Raw genomic sequence first — 18,299 nt, 5'->3', positions numbered from 1 at the left:
ATTTTAAAATTACATTCTAATATGACAGGTGTAGGTGACCATAAGAAAACTAATATATGCTCACTGCTCAGTCAGTAAATGTCCAGAGGCATCAACTGATGTTTTTGTTCTGAACATAATGTAGCTTATTGCTGCATTAGTACACTACAAAAACCAGAAAGGACCTTTTACAGCCAGAATAAGTGTTGACACACTTTGAAGGAAGCAGGAATTCTCAAGGGGTTTAGATTATCTTCAGAAACTGCCCCCGATACCTCAATCCTAGAAACAGAACCACTGTTGTAGTAAGTCATGGACACCAGAGGAAATATTGTGCTTCTGTCTAGGGGAAATAAAAGTCATGGATCACTGCTTAAGAGCAATCAAAAGCTTATTATTCAATAGGAAGTAAACTGTGTATTATTATTAACACAAAAGAGAGTAATGTTTCTGGTTTATGAAATAATTTATATTTCTCTAATCTAATAATCTTTGATAATCTTAAATTCAACAGAAACACAAATACTATATCCAAATACAGAATTACTTAAATTCCTTTCCAATGTGGAATACAGGAAGAGTTGAGAACAAAAACACACGACTTAAAATTGAAGGATTTCATACACAATATGGCACTTGATGACAAGTGTATTTCAGTTAGCCTCTGGATTTTTCTGGCATTATAAAAATAAGAACATGGAAACAACTTTGGAGACCATTATGCAAGTAACAATAATGTAGTGGGTAGTAGTTCTTGACTATGTGCTAATCACTGGGCTTTATATTTTTATATATATACATACATATATACATATATATGTATATATACACATACACACATACATATATATATACACACATACATATATATTTATATCCCCCATTTAATCTTCACAATAATTCAAAGAAAACATAATTATCTCAATTTTACAGAGGAGGAGACCAAACTTGGAGCTGAAATCACCAGCTAAAGAAATGTAGTCAGATATCGATCCATGAAATGAACCAGGTGTGGCTAACTCAAGGGCTTGCATTCAACACTCCCCTCTCTCCACACTCTTGATCCATGACTAGAAAATGTATACTTTTACTTGCTGTATTTAATACTGGATAGCATATTTAAAAATACTAAGAAGGATTTTTAGTATAAGAGAAAAAATCTAGTCCTATAAGAAGTTATTAAAAAAATTTCTATTCCTCCACCTTACTGACTCATGTTAAATAAATATTGGTAAAAAAATACATAGTTACATACATGACTCTCCACATATAGACATAAAAACAATAAAAAGCAAAATTTACGTACTGATTAATTTCCCTGCCATGTCCTTGTTGGACCTTGATTCCTTGGGGTGTTTATAGAGATACATCACTGCTCGTCCAATCCCACTATGCTTCAGGGTCTCCTGGCTCACACTAGGTAGCTGGGGGAACATAAACACACAAAAATTAATCACGCAGAAGCTAGGAGGCTTGCTAATCTATTCTAGAGGACTTTTAAGACCTGGTTCCTTAAAACAAATAAAAAATTCTATTTTCAGGCTCCACAGGCACTGAACATAGATCCTTTGAATTCAAATCATAAGTTGGGAGTTTAGTGTTACCACTAAGTTCAAGTAAAATCTAACAGTGTGACAAAGTATGAACTAACATACTTAGAGGTTAGCTGTTTTGTATAGGAGTCAGCACAGGCCTCAGAAGCCAAGAGACAGACCTAAGACTGAATTCAAGCACAGCCACCTGCTAGGTATGTGACCTTGGACAAGTCATTTAACTTCTGAGTCTAATTTCCTCATCTGTAAAATGGAGACAATATACCTACCTTTCAGTTTATTGTTGAGAAATCAATGAGCCAATCAATACATATATAAAGCACCTTGCACAGTGGCACAGTGTTTCACATGTAGAAGGTTTCTCGGGAATTTCTGCAGTAGTTAAGTAGCTTGCCCAAGGTGTCACAGCCACATAAGGGGGACCCAGCTTAAGAGTCCAATGCAAGTTCGTATGACTCTGAATTTGGTGCTCTATTTCAAGTGCCTCTCCAGAACATGTCCATTAATGGACTACTCTTCTCATATACACCTAGGTACCTTAATATTTTCCTTCAATATAAGGTCTTTTTTTAATGTTCATTTTATTATATATGTTCCTTTTTTCCCCAACCTTTTTTCTGGCAGGCTGTAGCAAAGCAAAAATAAATTCATGGTAAAATAAAGAAGCCAAGACAATACAAACCTTAGATAATTAATGAAGAACAAATAGTTTCTGCCATTAACCTCTTGGTAAATTACAGGCCACTAACCTCTTGCAAAATCTTCAACAGCTCCTCCCGAATCTTTAGTGCTGGCAAACTCTTATCTGGCAGAGGTGATAGCCATTCTTTGATGGCAGACATCACACCACTATCAATAAACGTCTCTTTAAGGTCTTGCCTGAAATAATAATGATGTTGATGATGATAACGATGGTGGTAATAGTGATAATATTAGTAATAATTCAAACCTACAAACCTCAGTTCCACTGTATCTCTCTGACTTTCCTTACATATTTAGTGATGTTTCCAAAACTTGCTTTTATATGCATATATTATTATATACTATATATTGGTATATATTGAATATATATTAAATATATAATTTCAAAAGTTGTATGAAATTTAGTTTCTATTTCCCATAAACATACAGGCTTGACAGTAAAGATGACTTGCTAACAACAAAACAAAATAAACTCAAATTACACAAGATAGATTAATGTTGACTGAATGGTACACATAAGAGGAACAATGAACTGCAATTATTGCAACTAAAAATATAACGCTCAATCCATAAGAATAGTGATTCTCAGTTTCAGGTGATAGAGAACGTAGAATTGTGCTATTCTTTGCAGGACATAAAGGAGAATATAGTATTTCTGGCAGAAAAATTATTCCAGTGACTATTGATATTTAAATTTCTTTGCCGTTTCCTTTACACCTACCTACTAACGAGGCAAATTAATAGTACTTTCTTAGTTTTACAGTATTGATTTATTTTCTGTAGTCATAATTTTTAGTAACTGCAAAGAAACTTATTTGTTTTGAATATAATTCCATTTCTTGTGTACAGAGAATCACGTGTGTATTCACCATGAAGAAATTGTGTGCAACACAAATAAACCCTTTTCAAACCAAAAAATTAAATATATTCCTGAACAAGTGATATTTAAATTCCATTTCATGCAACAGAATCAGTTATATTAATAGTATAACTACATTATATATAGTTATATATGTAACTATGTACATTTTATATGTAAAATCTGCCAGAGAGTTTTGTCTGCTGGAATAGAGGAAGTAGTTTTCTAGTTATAGGTGTCCTAAGGCATGTTTGTGGCTCATTGATGTATGAATGCATTTCTTCAGCCATTCAAAGCAGGCTCTGGCTTTAGTTATTCAAAGAAAAAGCTAAGCTGCTGATGACCATGAGCAAACAAACGAATTTCATAACAAGGACTTAATAAAATAAGGGCATCATTATTATAGAAAGACTCAATGACTGTGATGTATTGGACCACCCAATATATACATTATATATTATGTGTGTGTGTGAGTATATATTTATGTGTGTGTATATATTATATATTGTACGTGTATAATATATGCTTTGAGTAGATTGCCCTTGATTTGCTATTTTCAATTATATTGGGAAAACAGATGCAATTTTATCAGACTCCAAACTGTCTAAAGAATACATTAGTACTTTCCAAGTTTTTCTTTCATCAACGTCAGTTTTCTATTTGTTCTGTTTGCATTAGGCAACAAGGTTTAAGAAAAATTTATGAATAAATATTTTAGGAAATTTTATTCATTAATGTTTGCAATCTAACAGAAGGCTATCATATGTAATATTCTTAGAACACCAGTAAGTAGTTTGAATATCATTCCATTAAAAGGAAAAGATTTAAAAAAAATTATAAACATACATATAGTTCAAAGCCAAGCACAATGTTAGGCACAGGCATCTGATAAACAAAATATATTTTACTATATATAACACAGACTTATTTTTCTAGTCTTATTTCTGTATAAACAAATTTGATATTCACTTTCATTTCATATATCAAAGTACAAATGTAAGTCAAAGCCTTGAAAAAGACATAATTCATTAGACAAAGACAGCAAGTACACACCCTGAACACAAATGTAAACTGACCAAGTGCAAAATGACTCATAACCACCACTACCTCTTAAGTTGTCCATTCTTTTTTTTTAAATTATTAATATTTTTTGTAGTATTTATTTTTTAGTTTAGTTGAACACAATACCTTCATTTTATTTATTTATTTTTATGTGGTGCTGAGGATCGAACACAACGTCTTGTGCTAGGCGAGCGCTCTACCCGCTGGAGCCACAACCCCAGCCCCAAATTGTTTATTCTTATCATTAAAAGGAAAATTTTCAACAAGAAAATGAAACACTTACTTCTTAAGGTGCATAACCACAGTAGGCAACAAAGTTAATTTCTTAAGTGCTGGCTTTTTTTGATTGTTCAACTGTCTATCTTCCTATTCAGAAAAAAAGACAAAAAGATTTAAAAACAGCAATACTGCTAATAATCAATTATAACACTATAATTCTAAACCTTAAAATAAAGTAGCCATCTCTCAAAGAAAACAATTTTTCATACAAGAAAGGATGCCTGAAAGACAAGGGTTTGTTTTGTTCTTGCACAACACCAAATTCCACCAGTTAGTCAAACCCACAAAACTGTTAGAATTTGTTTTTAAAATATACCACTATTTACAATAGAACATATTTTAAAAATTCAACGAGTTAGATGCAATCTCTTAATCAAGACAAGACAATGACACATGATTTTATAACACTTTTTACATCAGCTAAAGATGAGAACAAAACCATTCCCTCAGACAACCAGTGAAGGCTATTCACCTGAAAAGGTTTAACACTTAGTCTTGTTGATTTATTCTAAATATATGACTAAATAAAAAATTTTATTTCTATGCTTAATATTTAGGATAGTAAATTTTTATCATACAACAACAAAAAAATGTCTTCAATGTAGTTCACACCAAAGTTAAGCATTAAATAAACAAACAAAAGCAACACGATGAATTCAGCGGAGGGAAGAAGTGACCATCTCACCTCAGCAGCCTCATTCATCTTGACAATCATGGCACTCACAACATCATCTGCGTCACTAATAAAGGTGCCACCATCGCGATTACGTCTGCGCTTGCCACTCATGCTCTTTTTCCTCTGCAACATCATCTCAAAATCTGACAGGAAGTCCATACTAAGCAGTGACGAAATCAAAAGAAATATAAGATCTTTTAATGATATATTTATCACAATCAAAAGCACCAAACTAATTCTAACTCAATGAATTGCTACCTTTTAAAAGAAAAAAGTGCAAGTACTTATAACTTGCCATTAAAACAACAGCTGAGGGGCTGGGATTGTGGCTCAGCGGTAGAGCACTTACCTAGCACGTGCCAGGTGCTGGGTTTGATCCTCAGCACCACATTAAAAACAAATAAATAAAATAAAGGTATTGTATCCAACTACAATTAAAAAACAAAACAAACAAACAAACAAAAACTCAGCTGACCCTAGCCTTGTCCCTCTTTTTCTACCCCATTGATCACCAATAGCCCTGAACGGCATTCACACACATATTCGCCTGAGAACATTTCGAGTTCTTATCCAGAGGCTCATTTAGCTTTAGTTGCATTGCCTTTATTTGGAATTGGACAGTGTCCAATTATTTGAATGTTTTTATGTTACACAGCATGAGCAAGAAAAATAAACTGCTTTTTAGTGGTAAGTAGCCTAATTCAAAATAATGTAACTAAGATTAAGATGGAAATCTATAGGTTTATTATGAGTGTTAGACTTACAGCTTTCATTAGAATTAGTGAGAGTTAACTCACTCTCACTATTCCTATAAATTCAAATTTCTAAAAGGACTATAATATACATTCAGCTTAATTCTTATACCCGGCCTAGAATTAAAAAGAAAACTTTCTTTTTTAAAGCATTATCTTTACAACTGTAAACATTATTCTATGGTTCTATGGTACCTGTCAAGGTATCAGACTATTCTGGACATGGATCCCAATTATTAACAAAAGGGAGCAAAATACAACCAAATAATATTTTGTTAAGACTTCAGACTTACTCTCCCTGGTCCCCCAAATCAACTCTTAAAAATCTATTAGGGTTAATTTTTAGAACAGTTTATGTAGCAAGCTATAAATTAAGAGTCTGGTGCCATATAAATATAAAATTAAGATATCTGAGTACAGGAAAATAATAACAGCAAGTTATTCACTGATAGCACTGTATATAGAGAAAGTAAAACAAGTAAATTAGGAATAGATTTTCTGCTAAATTTAGCAACCAAATGAAAGACAATAAGTTTAAGTCCCTACCTCCACTTTTTTTTTTTAAGCTCTCTTTAAACAAATGTCTTTAAACAAAAAACTTACTGCTTTCCTCTTTTTATGTTATCATCAGAATCTGAATCTTCTGCTTCTTTCACCTGGGTTTCACCTTTTTCTTCTTCCAAATCCTCCTGGTTAAAACCCTGGAGGTAGAATGAATCACCTAGTTATCAAATCCTCCATACAGATTTTCTTTGGTATAACTGCTCTTAACTTTTTACATTTTAAAAGTATTACAACCACAAAAATAATAAATAAATAAATAAATAGGTACCAAACAGGATATACAGCAAAAGTTTTCTCCCCAACCACTAGTATTACTTGTTTTTTTATGTTTCCTTCCAGAATAGTCTACAATTACATACGCACTATATTTAGTACCTCCTTTTATTATACAAATGGCAGCATATTATTCATAATGGGTAAAGATACACTCTACATTTTCCAAATTTAACAATAGAATCTGGACAATGATCCATTTCTGCATAAAGTATCCTTATTCTTTGTAATGCTTTTGACTATTTTACCATATGGTTATCACTGTAATTATTCACACATTTGCACAATAGCATGATTATGTATATATAAAAATTTGATAAGTATTTGCCAGTCTTCTACAGGGGTTATATACCAATCCTCTCTCCTTCCAGCAAAGCACAGATTGCACCTGCTTTCCCACCTTCTCACCACTGTAACAGGTTATTAAACATTAATTTGTCAATCTCTGGACCAAAACCCCAAAGGTAAATGGCTTTGTTTGCATTCTTTCATTAGGAGTTAAGTCTGGGCTCCCCCTTCCCCCCATGTTTAAAAAGTCATCTGTAATTCTTTATTCTGTGAACTCTAAATATCCTAAGCCCATTTTTTAGTTGTTGTTGGGCTATTTACCTAATAAGGGTAAAAAAAAAAAAAAAAAAAAAAACCTCTAAAAATTAAGGAAATCAGTTGACTATGACATAAATGGCACAATATTACGTTTGTACATTTCAATTTTGTTTATACTAATGTTAGGCATGATTTTCATTTTTATGTAAATGAAATGACCAGTCTTCTTGTTACAGCTTCTAACTTTTTGTATCTTACTTAGATATGCCTTCCCAATGTTTTACCTTAGTATGTTGTTTTTCTTAATGAGCTAAAACTGTAACAAGCTGATGTTAACTCTCCAAACTAGATTAAGCTTAACTTATACTAATATGGTGTTGAACTGACTATAAACTCCATGAAGGTGTCCAAAGTCTCTGATATGTAGACTTTCAAATACTTGTTAAATGAATTCTTTTACTATTTTCCTTAGGTTTACTTTTTTATCATTTTAATTCTATATCCATCTATTTTCATTCTCTCTTATTTTACTAAAAATATTGATTTCTTTTTTGACCAAAGGACTATTTAATAAGGCTTTAAAATTTTTACAGGACATAGGTGTCTTGTTTGTTAATTTTGTTATTATTTTTTGGTTTACTGCATTACATACAGAAAATATTATCTATACTTTGGCTTTTTGGAAAAAAATGGTTCAAAATTTATGAGAATGCAAAGATCCAAGAAAAGCCAAAGCAATGTTGAATAACAACAAGCTTAGAGAACATAAACCAATTATCACTAGTAATGGTGCAATGAGACCAACAGATTGTAAAATAAACCTATATACTTGATTTATGACTGATGGCAACAAACAGCAGTAGGAAAGGACGAGTTTTTTTTTTTCCAATAAATGGTGGTGGGTCTACTATATATTCCAAATTAGGGAAAGGGGTTTGACTTCTTCATAACACACATAAAAAAGCCAATTTTAGGTGTATTGTACAATTAAATGTGAACATTTATAAAATAGTCAACTTCCTAGAAAATAACTTGGTGAAAATCTGCATAACCTTGGAGACAGGCAAAAATTTCTTAGGCAGATTTCAAAAAGTTTTCACCGTAAGGAAAAGGCTGATAAATCTGATCAATATTAAGAACTTCTGTTCATGAGAAGGTTCCATCAAGAAAGTGAAAAAGGCAAGCAATCAAATGGAAGAAGACATTTTTAACTTTCATAACTGCCAAATGGTTTGTATACAGATTACATACAAAAGACTTTTTTTGGTTTTTATCGACTGCTTGTTCTGTCAGCTACATTCTTCTTAAGATTATGAACTCATCCATTTATCTTTGTAGTTGTTAATTTTTGTTTTGTGTATAGGTATAGTTGCATTTGTATTATGTATAAATAAAGCCATCTTATTAGGTGCCTTCAATTTTAAAATCTTATTGATATCAATAAGAGTAATCCTCTTCATCTCACATTTTTTTTGCCTTAAAGTCTACTTTTTTTAGTCTACTTTTTTGATATTAATATGGCTGTTCGTTTTCTTTTAGAGTTATCTTTTCTTATTCTTTATATTTTTTTAGTTGTAGATGGACACAGTATCCTTATATTTTTTTAATATGATACTGAGAGTTGAACCCAGCACCTCACCTGTGAAAGCCAAGCACTCTACCACTAAGCCACAACCCCAGCCCCTTACCCTTTTATTTTCCACTTGTTTCAGATAAATTTATTAGAACCACCATGTATCAATTATGAAAATCCAACCTGACCATCTCTGTCAATTAACTAGAGCATTTAGCACATTTACATTTAATGTGATTTCTGATATTATCAAAGTTTAAATCTGTTTTATTACAGTGTAATACTTTCTGATTGCTTCTAGCTCTTTTATATTTCTTTTTCTCTCTTCCTACATATTTAAAAACTGATTAGCTTTTATTATTCCCCCAATTTTCCGCTCTATTGGTTTAGAAGTTATTAGAATATGGTCAGTAGCTATTTTAGATGGCAACATGCATCCTAACTTATCAAAGTTCATTAATGTACATTTACATTCATTTGCAAAGACTTGTGAACACTTTAATTCCATGTATATTCCCAAATGTGTATTGCTTTTAATTTTTATATACATTAAACCACACCAGACATAACTGTTTTGTACATTCAATATCCAAGATTATCCATATACTTTAGTTGCTCTTCTTTCCATCTCCATTTACCTAAGACCATTTTCTTTCTGCACTTTATTTCCTTTAGTTGGCACATTGACAATTAATTCCCTCATTTCACCTTCATTCCCAGAAAGTACTTTTGCTGAATATAACAGAATTATAAGTTTACAGTTATTGAATTCTCTTGTTTCTGTCAAGAAATGAGTTATTAGTCTAGTTGTTGCTTTTGTAACTTTTTTCCTGTAGCTACTTTCTCATTTTCTGATTTCTTGCAGTTTTATTATATACTTAGGTACTTTTAAAATTCTGCTTGCAACTTGTCAAAGATTTCTATAATTTATAGTTTAATGCATCATATTATCCTTCTCTATAGTACTCCAGTGTGTTGTTAAACTTCCTCATATAATTTTCTTTTACATTTTCTATAATAATGTCTCTCAATGCTTCATTCTAGATATTTCCTTCTAACCTGCTTTCCAGTTCATTTTCTTTTCAAATATGCCCAATTTGTGTTCAATTTAACCACTGAATAGTTCATTTTAGTTAATATATATATATATATATATATTAACATTATATATATATATATATATATATATATATATATATATATATATAAAATGTTATTCTATTTTTATATGTCCATTCATTTACTTTTTAAAATATTTTTTAGTTGTAGTTGGACACAATACCTTTATTTTATTTATTTATTTTTATATGGTGCTGAGGATCAAACCCAGTGTCTCACACATGCTAGGCAAGCGCCTTGCCACTTAGCTATAACTGCAGCCTCATAGTTACTATATTATTATAGTTCTAAAATTTCTACATGGTTCTTCTCCAGATCTGTCTTGTCCTTTTAAAAATGTTTTGCTCTGGTAAAATTTTTAATCTTATTGCTTCCTGAATATATATTTTTTAAGGCATTATCTAAAATTTCAAGAGCCCCTAGGTCTTTTTTTATTGTTTTTTGTTACTACCATTCCCTTTTAATGTTATCTTTAACTGTGCACCATGCTGCATAGAAAACCTGAATCATCATAATCAAATTTCTGACACAGGTTCTTTGAGTCATCTATAGTTGGCCTAAATATGAGCAAAGGTTGTTTTATTTTCAGTTCCACTTAAATCCTAGAGTGCTGTTCTTTAGAGCCCCAATCCAGGGCATGCGATTTTTCAGGCCCCTAACCTCAGCAGGCCCTGAAGTTCAAATTTTGTCCCTAAGCCTTGAGGCTGTCAAAAATATGAGCAGATTCTCAGCCTTAGAGGCAAACACCCTCAAAGAAAAAGCAGTTCTAAACACTGAATTACCACTTCTTTAGCTTTCTGTCTTCTGGCCAAATAATTCCTTGTTACCTTGTTCCTCAGATGAGATTTTCAAATGCTTTTTTGGTTGTTTATAGCAGAAGGGTTAGTCCAAATTAACAAGTCTGCTATTACTAGAAGCAGAAGTCCTATAACTATTGTGACTCTACCTTTTATCACAGGGTCTTTCATTGTATCTTAATGTGTTCCTTCATCCCATTCATTCATTTATTTTCCTTTTATACCTTTGTAATACACTTTTATCTCACTTTTTGAATTCTTCTAGATTTTTCTCTTGAATACATCATAATTATTTATTCTTATATATCAGAATCATGTGTTAAGAGAATCTTTGCCATAAAAACAAATAAGTGCAGTCAAAACAGAAATGTTTCCAAGTCGTGCGCGGTAGTGCATGCCTGTAATCCCAGCAGCTCAGGAGGCTGAGACAGGAAGACTAAGAGTTCAAAGCCAACCTCAGCAAAAAGTGAGGTGCTAAGCAACTTGGTGAGACCCCGTCTCTAAGTAAAATACAAAACAGGGCTGGGGATGTGGCTCAGTGGTCGAGTGCCCCTGAGTTTAATCTCTGGTACCCCCAAAATAAACAAGTAAATTTTTTAAAAAGTTTCCATCTTATACTTACTGTAAATTCTTCTTCCTCTTCATCACCAGATTCTCCAAATATATCTGCAATAAGATTTCTAGAAAAGAAAAAATACAAAGACATTCATTTTCTTTCTTCCTATCTGTTTAAGAATCATTCTTAAAAATAGGGTATCATTTATGTACTGTAAAATGTGCAGATTTTAAGTGTCCAGTTCAATGGGCTTTAACAAATGTTTACACTCATAACCAATACCTTAATCAAGATACAGAACAATACTGTCTCCCCACAAAGTTTCCTTATATCCCTACAGTCAGCTCCCTACCACCAACATCTGAGAGGCAATCACCACCAATTCCTATCATCATAGTTTTCCTGTTCCTAAACTTCATATAAATGGCATCATATGAAATGTTCTTTCCTTCCTTAACATATTGAGATCCATCCACATTATGCTGTGTCTATCAATAATTTAGGAGCTAATATCCTAAATGCCCAAAGTCACTCATTTAGGTAAGGTGTATTATACCTTGCCACAAAATTCTAATACAAGTTTTAAAAACTTGAAAGACAACCCCCTTTACATTATCTAAAAAAACCCTTGAAAACTCACATATTATCACTTACTCTTCTTCATTGCCTGACTCACTATCACTCCCAAATAGATCTTTCTCTTCATTTTTCTTATCAGATAATTCTTTCCCCACTTCTTCTTCACTGTCAGATGCTACAGTCTTCTCTCTTTTGCTTGACTTATCTGATATAACATCACTGTCAGAGTCATCGGCATCAGAAACAACACGACTTTTCTTTGCTGCTATTGAAAAAGAAAATCATTAATCATATTTAGTCATGGTTGTTGTACATAATATATGCTTTAAAATGTCAGTACGTAACAAAAAATTAAGAGCCCCCTAACAAACAATTTTGAATTAAAAAACAAAACAAAACTTGTCTAGGGTGTAACTCAGTAGTAGAGTACTTGGCTAGCATGCCCAGCCCCTGGGTTCAATCCCCAGCACCACCACCACCACCACCACCACCACCACCACACACACACACACACACACACACACACCTGGGTTCAATCCCCAGCAGCAGCAGCAGCACCACCACACACACACACACACACACACACACACACACACACACACACAAAGCCCTAAAAGGCTTCTGCAAATTCATATGACAAATTGTCTGTGGAAGCACCATTACTGTCTGAATATATCTAGTTAATTAGCAGTCACAGAGACGCACAGCTAACTCTGGATACAGTCAGGGGTTTTCACGTTAACATAGCTCTTTGAAATATTACCCTTTCTGGTAAAGAAAACTGAAGTATTTTATACTCCCATTGACTCTTGGTCTAGGCAATCAGAAAGGTAATCAGAAATTAGCAGGTGCTGCAAGAAAAACTCAACAGAAATTTAATATTAAGTTTGGTCAATGATCCCTTGGGGAAATGAGTGTCTTAGTTATATTTTAGAGTATCAAGCTCAATGACAGAATACAGATCTAACAAAACAGAAAGATACAGTGTTTCAAAGTTATAATGTTAGGTAATAAGGAAAGCTATAGCTCCAAATAATTCCTTACATGCTTTTTCTTCATCTTCACTATCAGAAAGCACTGCAGCTTTCCGTTTTGCTACTTTTTCCTCCTCACCATCTTTTTCTTCATCTTCATCACTATCCATTTTTTGCCTTTTGGGTTCTTCCTCCTCACTCTCAGAGCTGTGAAATCTTTTTCTGTCAACATGGCTCTCTGAATGAAAGTCATTTTGCATTTCTGGATTCCCCCCCTTATTTTCCCCATCGCTGTCATCATCAGACTCTGGCTTCTGTTTGGGTCTGGAGGCATCCTCCGCTTCTGAATCACTGGCAGGTCCTTTCTGAGGCTCCTCACTCTCAGAGTCACTGACTCGGGGTTTGGGGAGCTCCTCATTTTCAGAATCACTGGCCTGATGCCTTGGGGGATCCTCACTTTCTGAGTCACTAATTCGGGGTTTGGGGAGTTCTTCATTATCTGAGTCGCTGGCCTGGTGTCTTGGGGGTTCCTCACTCTCTGAGTCACTAATTCGGGGTTTGGGGAGTTCTTCATTATCTGAGTCACTGGCCCGGTGTCTTGGGGGGTCTTCGCTTTCAGAGTCACTGATACGGGGTTTGGGGAGCTCTTCATTTTCAGACTCACTGGCCTGGTGCCTTGGAGGATCCTCACTTTCTGAGTCACTGATTCGAGGTTTAGGAAGCTCCTCGCTTTCCGAATCACTCATTTGCGGTTTAGGAGGCTCCTCATTTTCTGAGTCACTGGCCTGGTGCCTTGGTGGTTCCTCACTCTCAGAGTCACTGATTTGAGGTTTCAGAGCATCCTCGGTTTCAGAGTCACTGGAAGGACTCTTTTGGAGCTCTTCAATCTCAGAATCACTGGCAGCATGCTTTCTAATTTCTTCGTTTTCAGAGTCACTTGCATGTCCATTAAGCAGCTCCTCGTTTTCAGAGTCACTCCCAGGTAATTTCCTGGTCTCCTCACTCTCAGAGTCACTCCCATGCTGATTAACATCCTCATTTTCAGAATCACTTGCAGGAGGTTCTGCCCGCTCTTCAGATTCGGAATCACTGTCCTTTGGCCTGTGAAGCTCCTCACTTTCAGAGTCACTAGCATTAAGATGTGAGGGCTCATCATTCTCAGAGTCTGTCACATGATGTCTTTTGGTGAGGCCATCTTCTCGATCACTAGGTTCATTCTGAAAAAGCAAGAAAAAATTAGCAACATGTAAAAAAATGTAGTAATGAAATTTAAAAATATTCAACAATTCTTTAAATGTGGGGATAGGTGCACTTAAATGTTGAATTCTTGTCCTTTTCCAATATAAAAATATTCCACTTTAAAGGTCAATCTGTAAAACAGCTTACCATGGCTTGGACCCCCCAAAGGGAAAGGATAAACAAAGTGTAAAGCTTACCTCTAGATTATTATACAGGAGAAACTAATTTTGAAGAGTTGATGAGCTAAATTAAAAAGAAAGAAAGAAAACAAAAGCCTAACTTCTTTATATTCTAATTCCTGAAAAATCTAACTATTTTTCAAAGAAATACAAGCAAACATGGGTAATCAAGTTCTTTTACAAAAAAGCAGTCTTAGATTTTATATGGCTGAAATTATTTTAGGGGAAAAGCTATAAAACTTTATTTTATTTAAAGGTTCATGTAAATATATTCTCCCATGGGAATCTAAACAAACAAGGAAAGGAGACATCTCCTAAGCACCAATACCATGTTGAGCTCTCTTCTATTAGTACACTTACTTCTCACTGCAGTATTGAGTCTTAGTATAATCATAGTCACAAATCTAGTGGCTCTAGAACAAAAGCTTAGATATTTAGGTAGACATCACTAATACATATTAAGTAACTTGAAATAACTAGTTTGAAAATTTGTTCTAGGGTACAAACAATAATACATGTATAAAAATGCAGAGAAAATATACAAAATTAAACAAAACAAAAAACTTAATAAATATTTCAGGATTTAGAATACCATCTGGAATCTCACTTTTCATAATATTCTAGTTTAAAAAGGCCCAAATCTTCATCATATCAGATTAGGCCCTGACTTCCTTAATAAGACTCCTAAAGCACAAGAAATAAAATCAAGAATCAATAAATGGGATGGATTCAAACTAAAAATCTTCTTCTCAGCAAAAGAAATAATCAATGAAGTGAAGACAGAACTTCCATTTGGGGAGCAAATTTTTGCCACACACACATCAAATAGAGCACTAATCTCCAGGATATATAAAGAACTCAAAAAACTTAATACCAAAAAACAAACAACCCAATCAATTAGCTAAATGGGCTAAGGAACTGAACAGATACTTCTCAGAAGAAGATATACACAACCAACAAATATATGAAAAAATGTTCAACATCTTCAGTAATTAGAGAAATGCAAATCAAAACTACTCTAAGATTTCATCTCACCCCAGTCAGAATGGCAGTTATCAAGAATACAAGCAATAATAAGTGTTGGAAAGGACGGGAGAAAAAAGGTAAACTCATACATTGCTGGTGGTACTGCAAATTGGTGCAACCACTTGGAAAGCAGTGTGGAGATTCCTCAGAAAACTTGGAATGGAACTACCATTTGACCCAGCTATTGAGAATTCAGCTGCTATAAACATTTGTGTGGCTATGTCACTATAGTATGCTGATTTTAAATCCTTGGTCTATACCCAAAGGATTTAAAATCAGCATACTATAGTGACATAACCACACAAATGTTTATAGCAGCTGAATTCACAATAGCTGAACTGTGGAACCAACCTAGATGCCCATCAACAGATGGATGGATAAAGACTGTGGTATATATACACAATGGAATATTACTCAGCATTAAAAGAAATAAAATTATGACATATGCAGGTAAATGGATGGAGCTGGGGAATATTATGCTAAGCGAAGTAAGCCAATCTTCCCCAAAAAGGCTGAATGTTTTTTCTGATTAGTGGATGCTGATCTATGACGGGGACGGAGGGGGGTGGGGGAGCATGGGAAGAATGGAGGAACTTTGGATTAAGCAAAGGGGAGGGTCGGGAGGGGTTAAAGGGATAGGAAAGATGGTGGAATGAGATGGACATCATTACCCTAGGTACATGTATGATTGAATCTCTACATAGTGTATGACAAGAGAATTGAAATGTTGTGCTCCATTTATATATGATGAATTGAAATGCATTCTGTTGTCTTGTACAACTAAGCAGAACAACAATAAAACAGAAAAAAGAAAAAAAAAGTAAGTCTTTCTGTTTGAGTGTTCTCCCTTAAAAATAATCTATTAAGTCAAATATTTCTCTTTAGAATATTATGATTGAGGCTACATGAACTTACCTGGATCAATTTTCAAGGACCAAAGAGATATTAACAACATATATGCCCACTGTCATACTCTTCAATTTACCCCAAGATCATTAAAGACTAAGTATGCTATGATTACAACTTCAAAGAGAGCACAAAAAATAAGCAAGCACACATAACAGAAGTTTGAGGAGTTATTCATATTTTATTATTGTGACAACACAGAATTCCAAAGAAACACTAACTATTAAATATATTCACTGAAGCTTATCATGTTCAGGAAACTTTCCAAACCCATAGACTTTCAAAATTTCTACTGGGCACTTAGCATCATTCCTTGTCACATCTCTATTCTCCTGTTAAAACTAGAATTTATCTATTAAATATGACATTAAGATTCGAGAAGGAGGCTGGGCGCAGTGGTACATGCATGTAATCCCAGTGGCTTTGGAGGCTGAGGCAGGAGGATCCTGAGTTCAAAGCCAGCCTCAGCAACTTTGAGGCGCTAAGCAACTCAGTGAGATCCTGTCTCTAAATAAAACACAAAATAGAGACGGAAATGTGGCTCAGTGGTTGAGTGTCCCTGAGTTAAATTCCTGGTACCCCCCTCCCAAAAAAAGAGTGGAGGGCGAATCTTGCAATTATAGTACAAAACTCCACACACTGCTTAAAGTTACTTTAACTATACTTCCTAATTAAAAAAAAAAAAAAAAGATGACATATTTATTTAGAATGTAAGCTCTATGAAGGCAGGCATTTTTGGTTTCTTTTTCTGGGGGGGGGGGGGGCAGGGGGTGGCAGGACGAGTGGGATTGAACTCAGGACACTTAACCACTGAGTCACATCCCCAGCCCTATTCTGTATTTTATTTAGAGACAGGCTCTCACTGAGTTGCTTAGCACCTCACCGTTAACTTGCGATCCTCCTATTTCAGCCTCCTGAGCCACAGGGATTACAGGCGAGCACCAGTGCACCCAACTCTTTTGGTTTCTTTTCTTCACAGAGGTATCCCTAGAGCATAGAATGGTCTCCAGCGCGCGCGCGCGCGCACACACACACACACACACAGCATTTGTTGAATAAATAATAAAGGAGTTAAGTGGGAATAACATCAAAAGGAGTTTTAATAATATTTAATATTAATTCAACAAGCATTTATTTAATGCCTACTATGTGCAAGGTACTAGCAATCAAAGCTGAACATGTTTCTCAATGCCCAACTCTAAAAGTCGTTGCCTAATGAAGAGCCAAACAAACAAATCCTAACAATATTTTGAAACTCTACAGGAAATACAGCTATATGAAACCAAGCTGCAAAAGGTATGTAGATGACAGGTATTTGTGCACTTAGTTTGTGATGACTGAGTAAAGAAGTTAACTAGTATGATAGGGAGGGGTAAACAGGAACCAGTAGGAGGCTGTTTAAAATGTTTTCTATGACACACCCATCACATAACTCAAATATTCCGTTTATGTGTGATTCAATTTATTTCAGCTGAAAATAGAAATAATTCCTGTCTAGGTTCAAAAAAAGAAGAATCATCCCAGAATCAGTAAGATGAATGACTAACAGACCAATACAGGTAAGAACCAAGGCACTTCAATTTAGAAAAAGGGACTCTCGGATCTTTTCACTACAGCACTATTAATAATATGACTCAGCTCCAACTATGCTATATTTCACTGTCTAGAACCTAAATTTTAAATCCACAGGAGAGACTGTGTAATTGGCAATATCAGATTTGACTCAATCCTCTGGAAGAGAGGCACAACACTGGGAGACACTCCCAAAGGAGGGAGACATCATAAACTGGGAGTCATCCCAGCACTTATGTGCTACACTCTACCGTGGGTTTCCTGATATATTAGGTAGGCACAGCAAAACAAGCAACCATTAAGTATATTACATATGATAATGATTATAAAATTTACAGAGTCTCATCAATTTTAAAGGAGTTTCATAAAACTTGGGTATCCATTCTATGTGGCCACATAGGAAAAAAAGGACAGAAATCACTGCAGTAAGAAAGTGCTGGTCAATAGACTCAAGCTAGAGAATAAACATAAGCAATGATATCATAGAATTTAGCCAGATCATATTAGAAATTATGCAATTAAGCTTAAAAACTA

The 18,299-nt window shown here is 34.2% G+C and overlaps 1 protein-coding gene across 3 annotated transcripts in view; it reads right to left on the bottom strand.

Annotated features, from left to right (window-relative positions):
- The window catches only part of Iws1 (interacts with SUPT6H, CTD assembly factor 1), a 37,428-nt gene that overhangs the window by 7,709 nt on the left and 11,420 nt on the right, over window positions 1-18,299 (bottom strand). For 2 of the 3 annotated variants that reach the window (XM_027936846.2, XM_071619260.1), the window contains exons 3-10: window positions 12,914-14,060; window positions 11,945-12,134; window positions 11,357-11,414; window positions 6,466-6,563; window positions 5,120-5,270; window positions 4,439-4,521; window positions 2,282-2,411; window positions 1,286-1,403 (exon numbers count right to left, since the gene is read on the bottom strand). In XM_027936846.2, coding sequence (XP_027792647.2) covers window positions 1,286-1,403; window positions 2,282-2,411; window positions 4,439-4,521; window positions 5,120-5,270; window positions 6,466-6,563; window positions 11,357-11,414; window positions 11,945-12,134; window positions 12,914-14,060 — 1,975 coding nt within the window. The remainder of the gene's footprint in view (window positions 1-1,285; window positions 1,404-2,281; window positions 2,412-4,438; window positions 4,522-5,119; window positions 5,271-6,465; window positions 6,564-11,356; window positions 11,415-11,944; window positions 12,135-12,913; window positions 14,061-18,299) is intronic. The other variant, XM_027936847.2, reaches the window with a different exon arrangement.

This window comes from Marmota flaviventris, chromosome 11 (genome assembly GCF_047511675.1).
Source record: "Marmota flaviventris isolate mMarFla1 chromosome 11, mMarFla1.hap1, whole genome shotgun sequence".
In the NCBI taxonomy this organism is placed as follows: domain Eukaryota; kingdom Metazoa; phylum Chordata; class Mammalia; order Rodentia; family Sciuridae; genus Marmota; species Marmota flaviventris.
The sequence above is the reverse complement of the archived record's forward strand: the minus strand, read 5'-3'. Positions and strand labels throughout refer to the sequence as shown.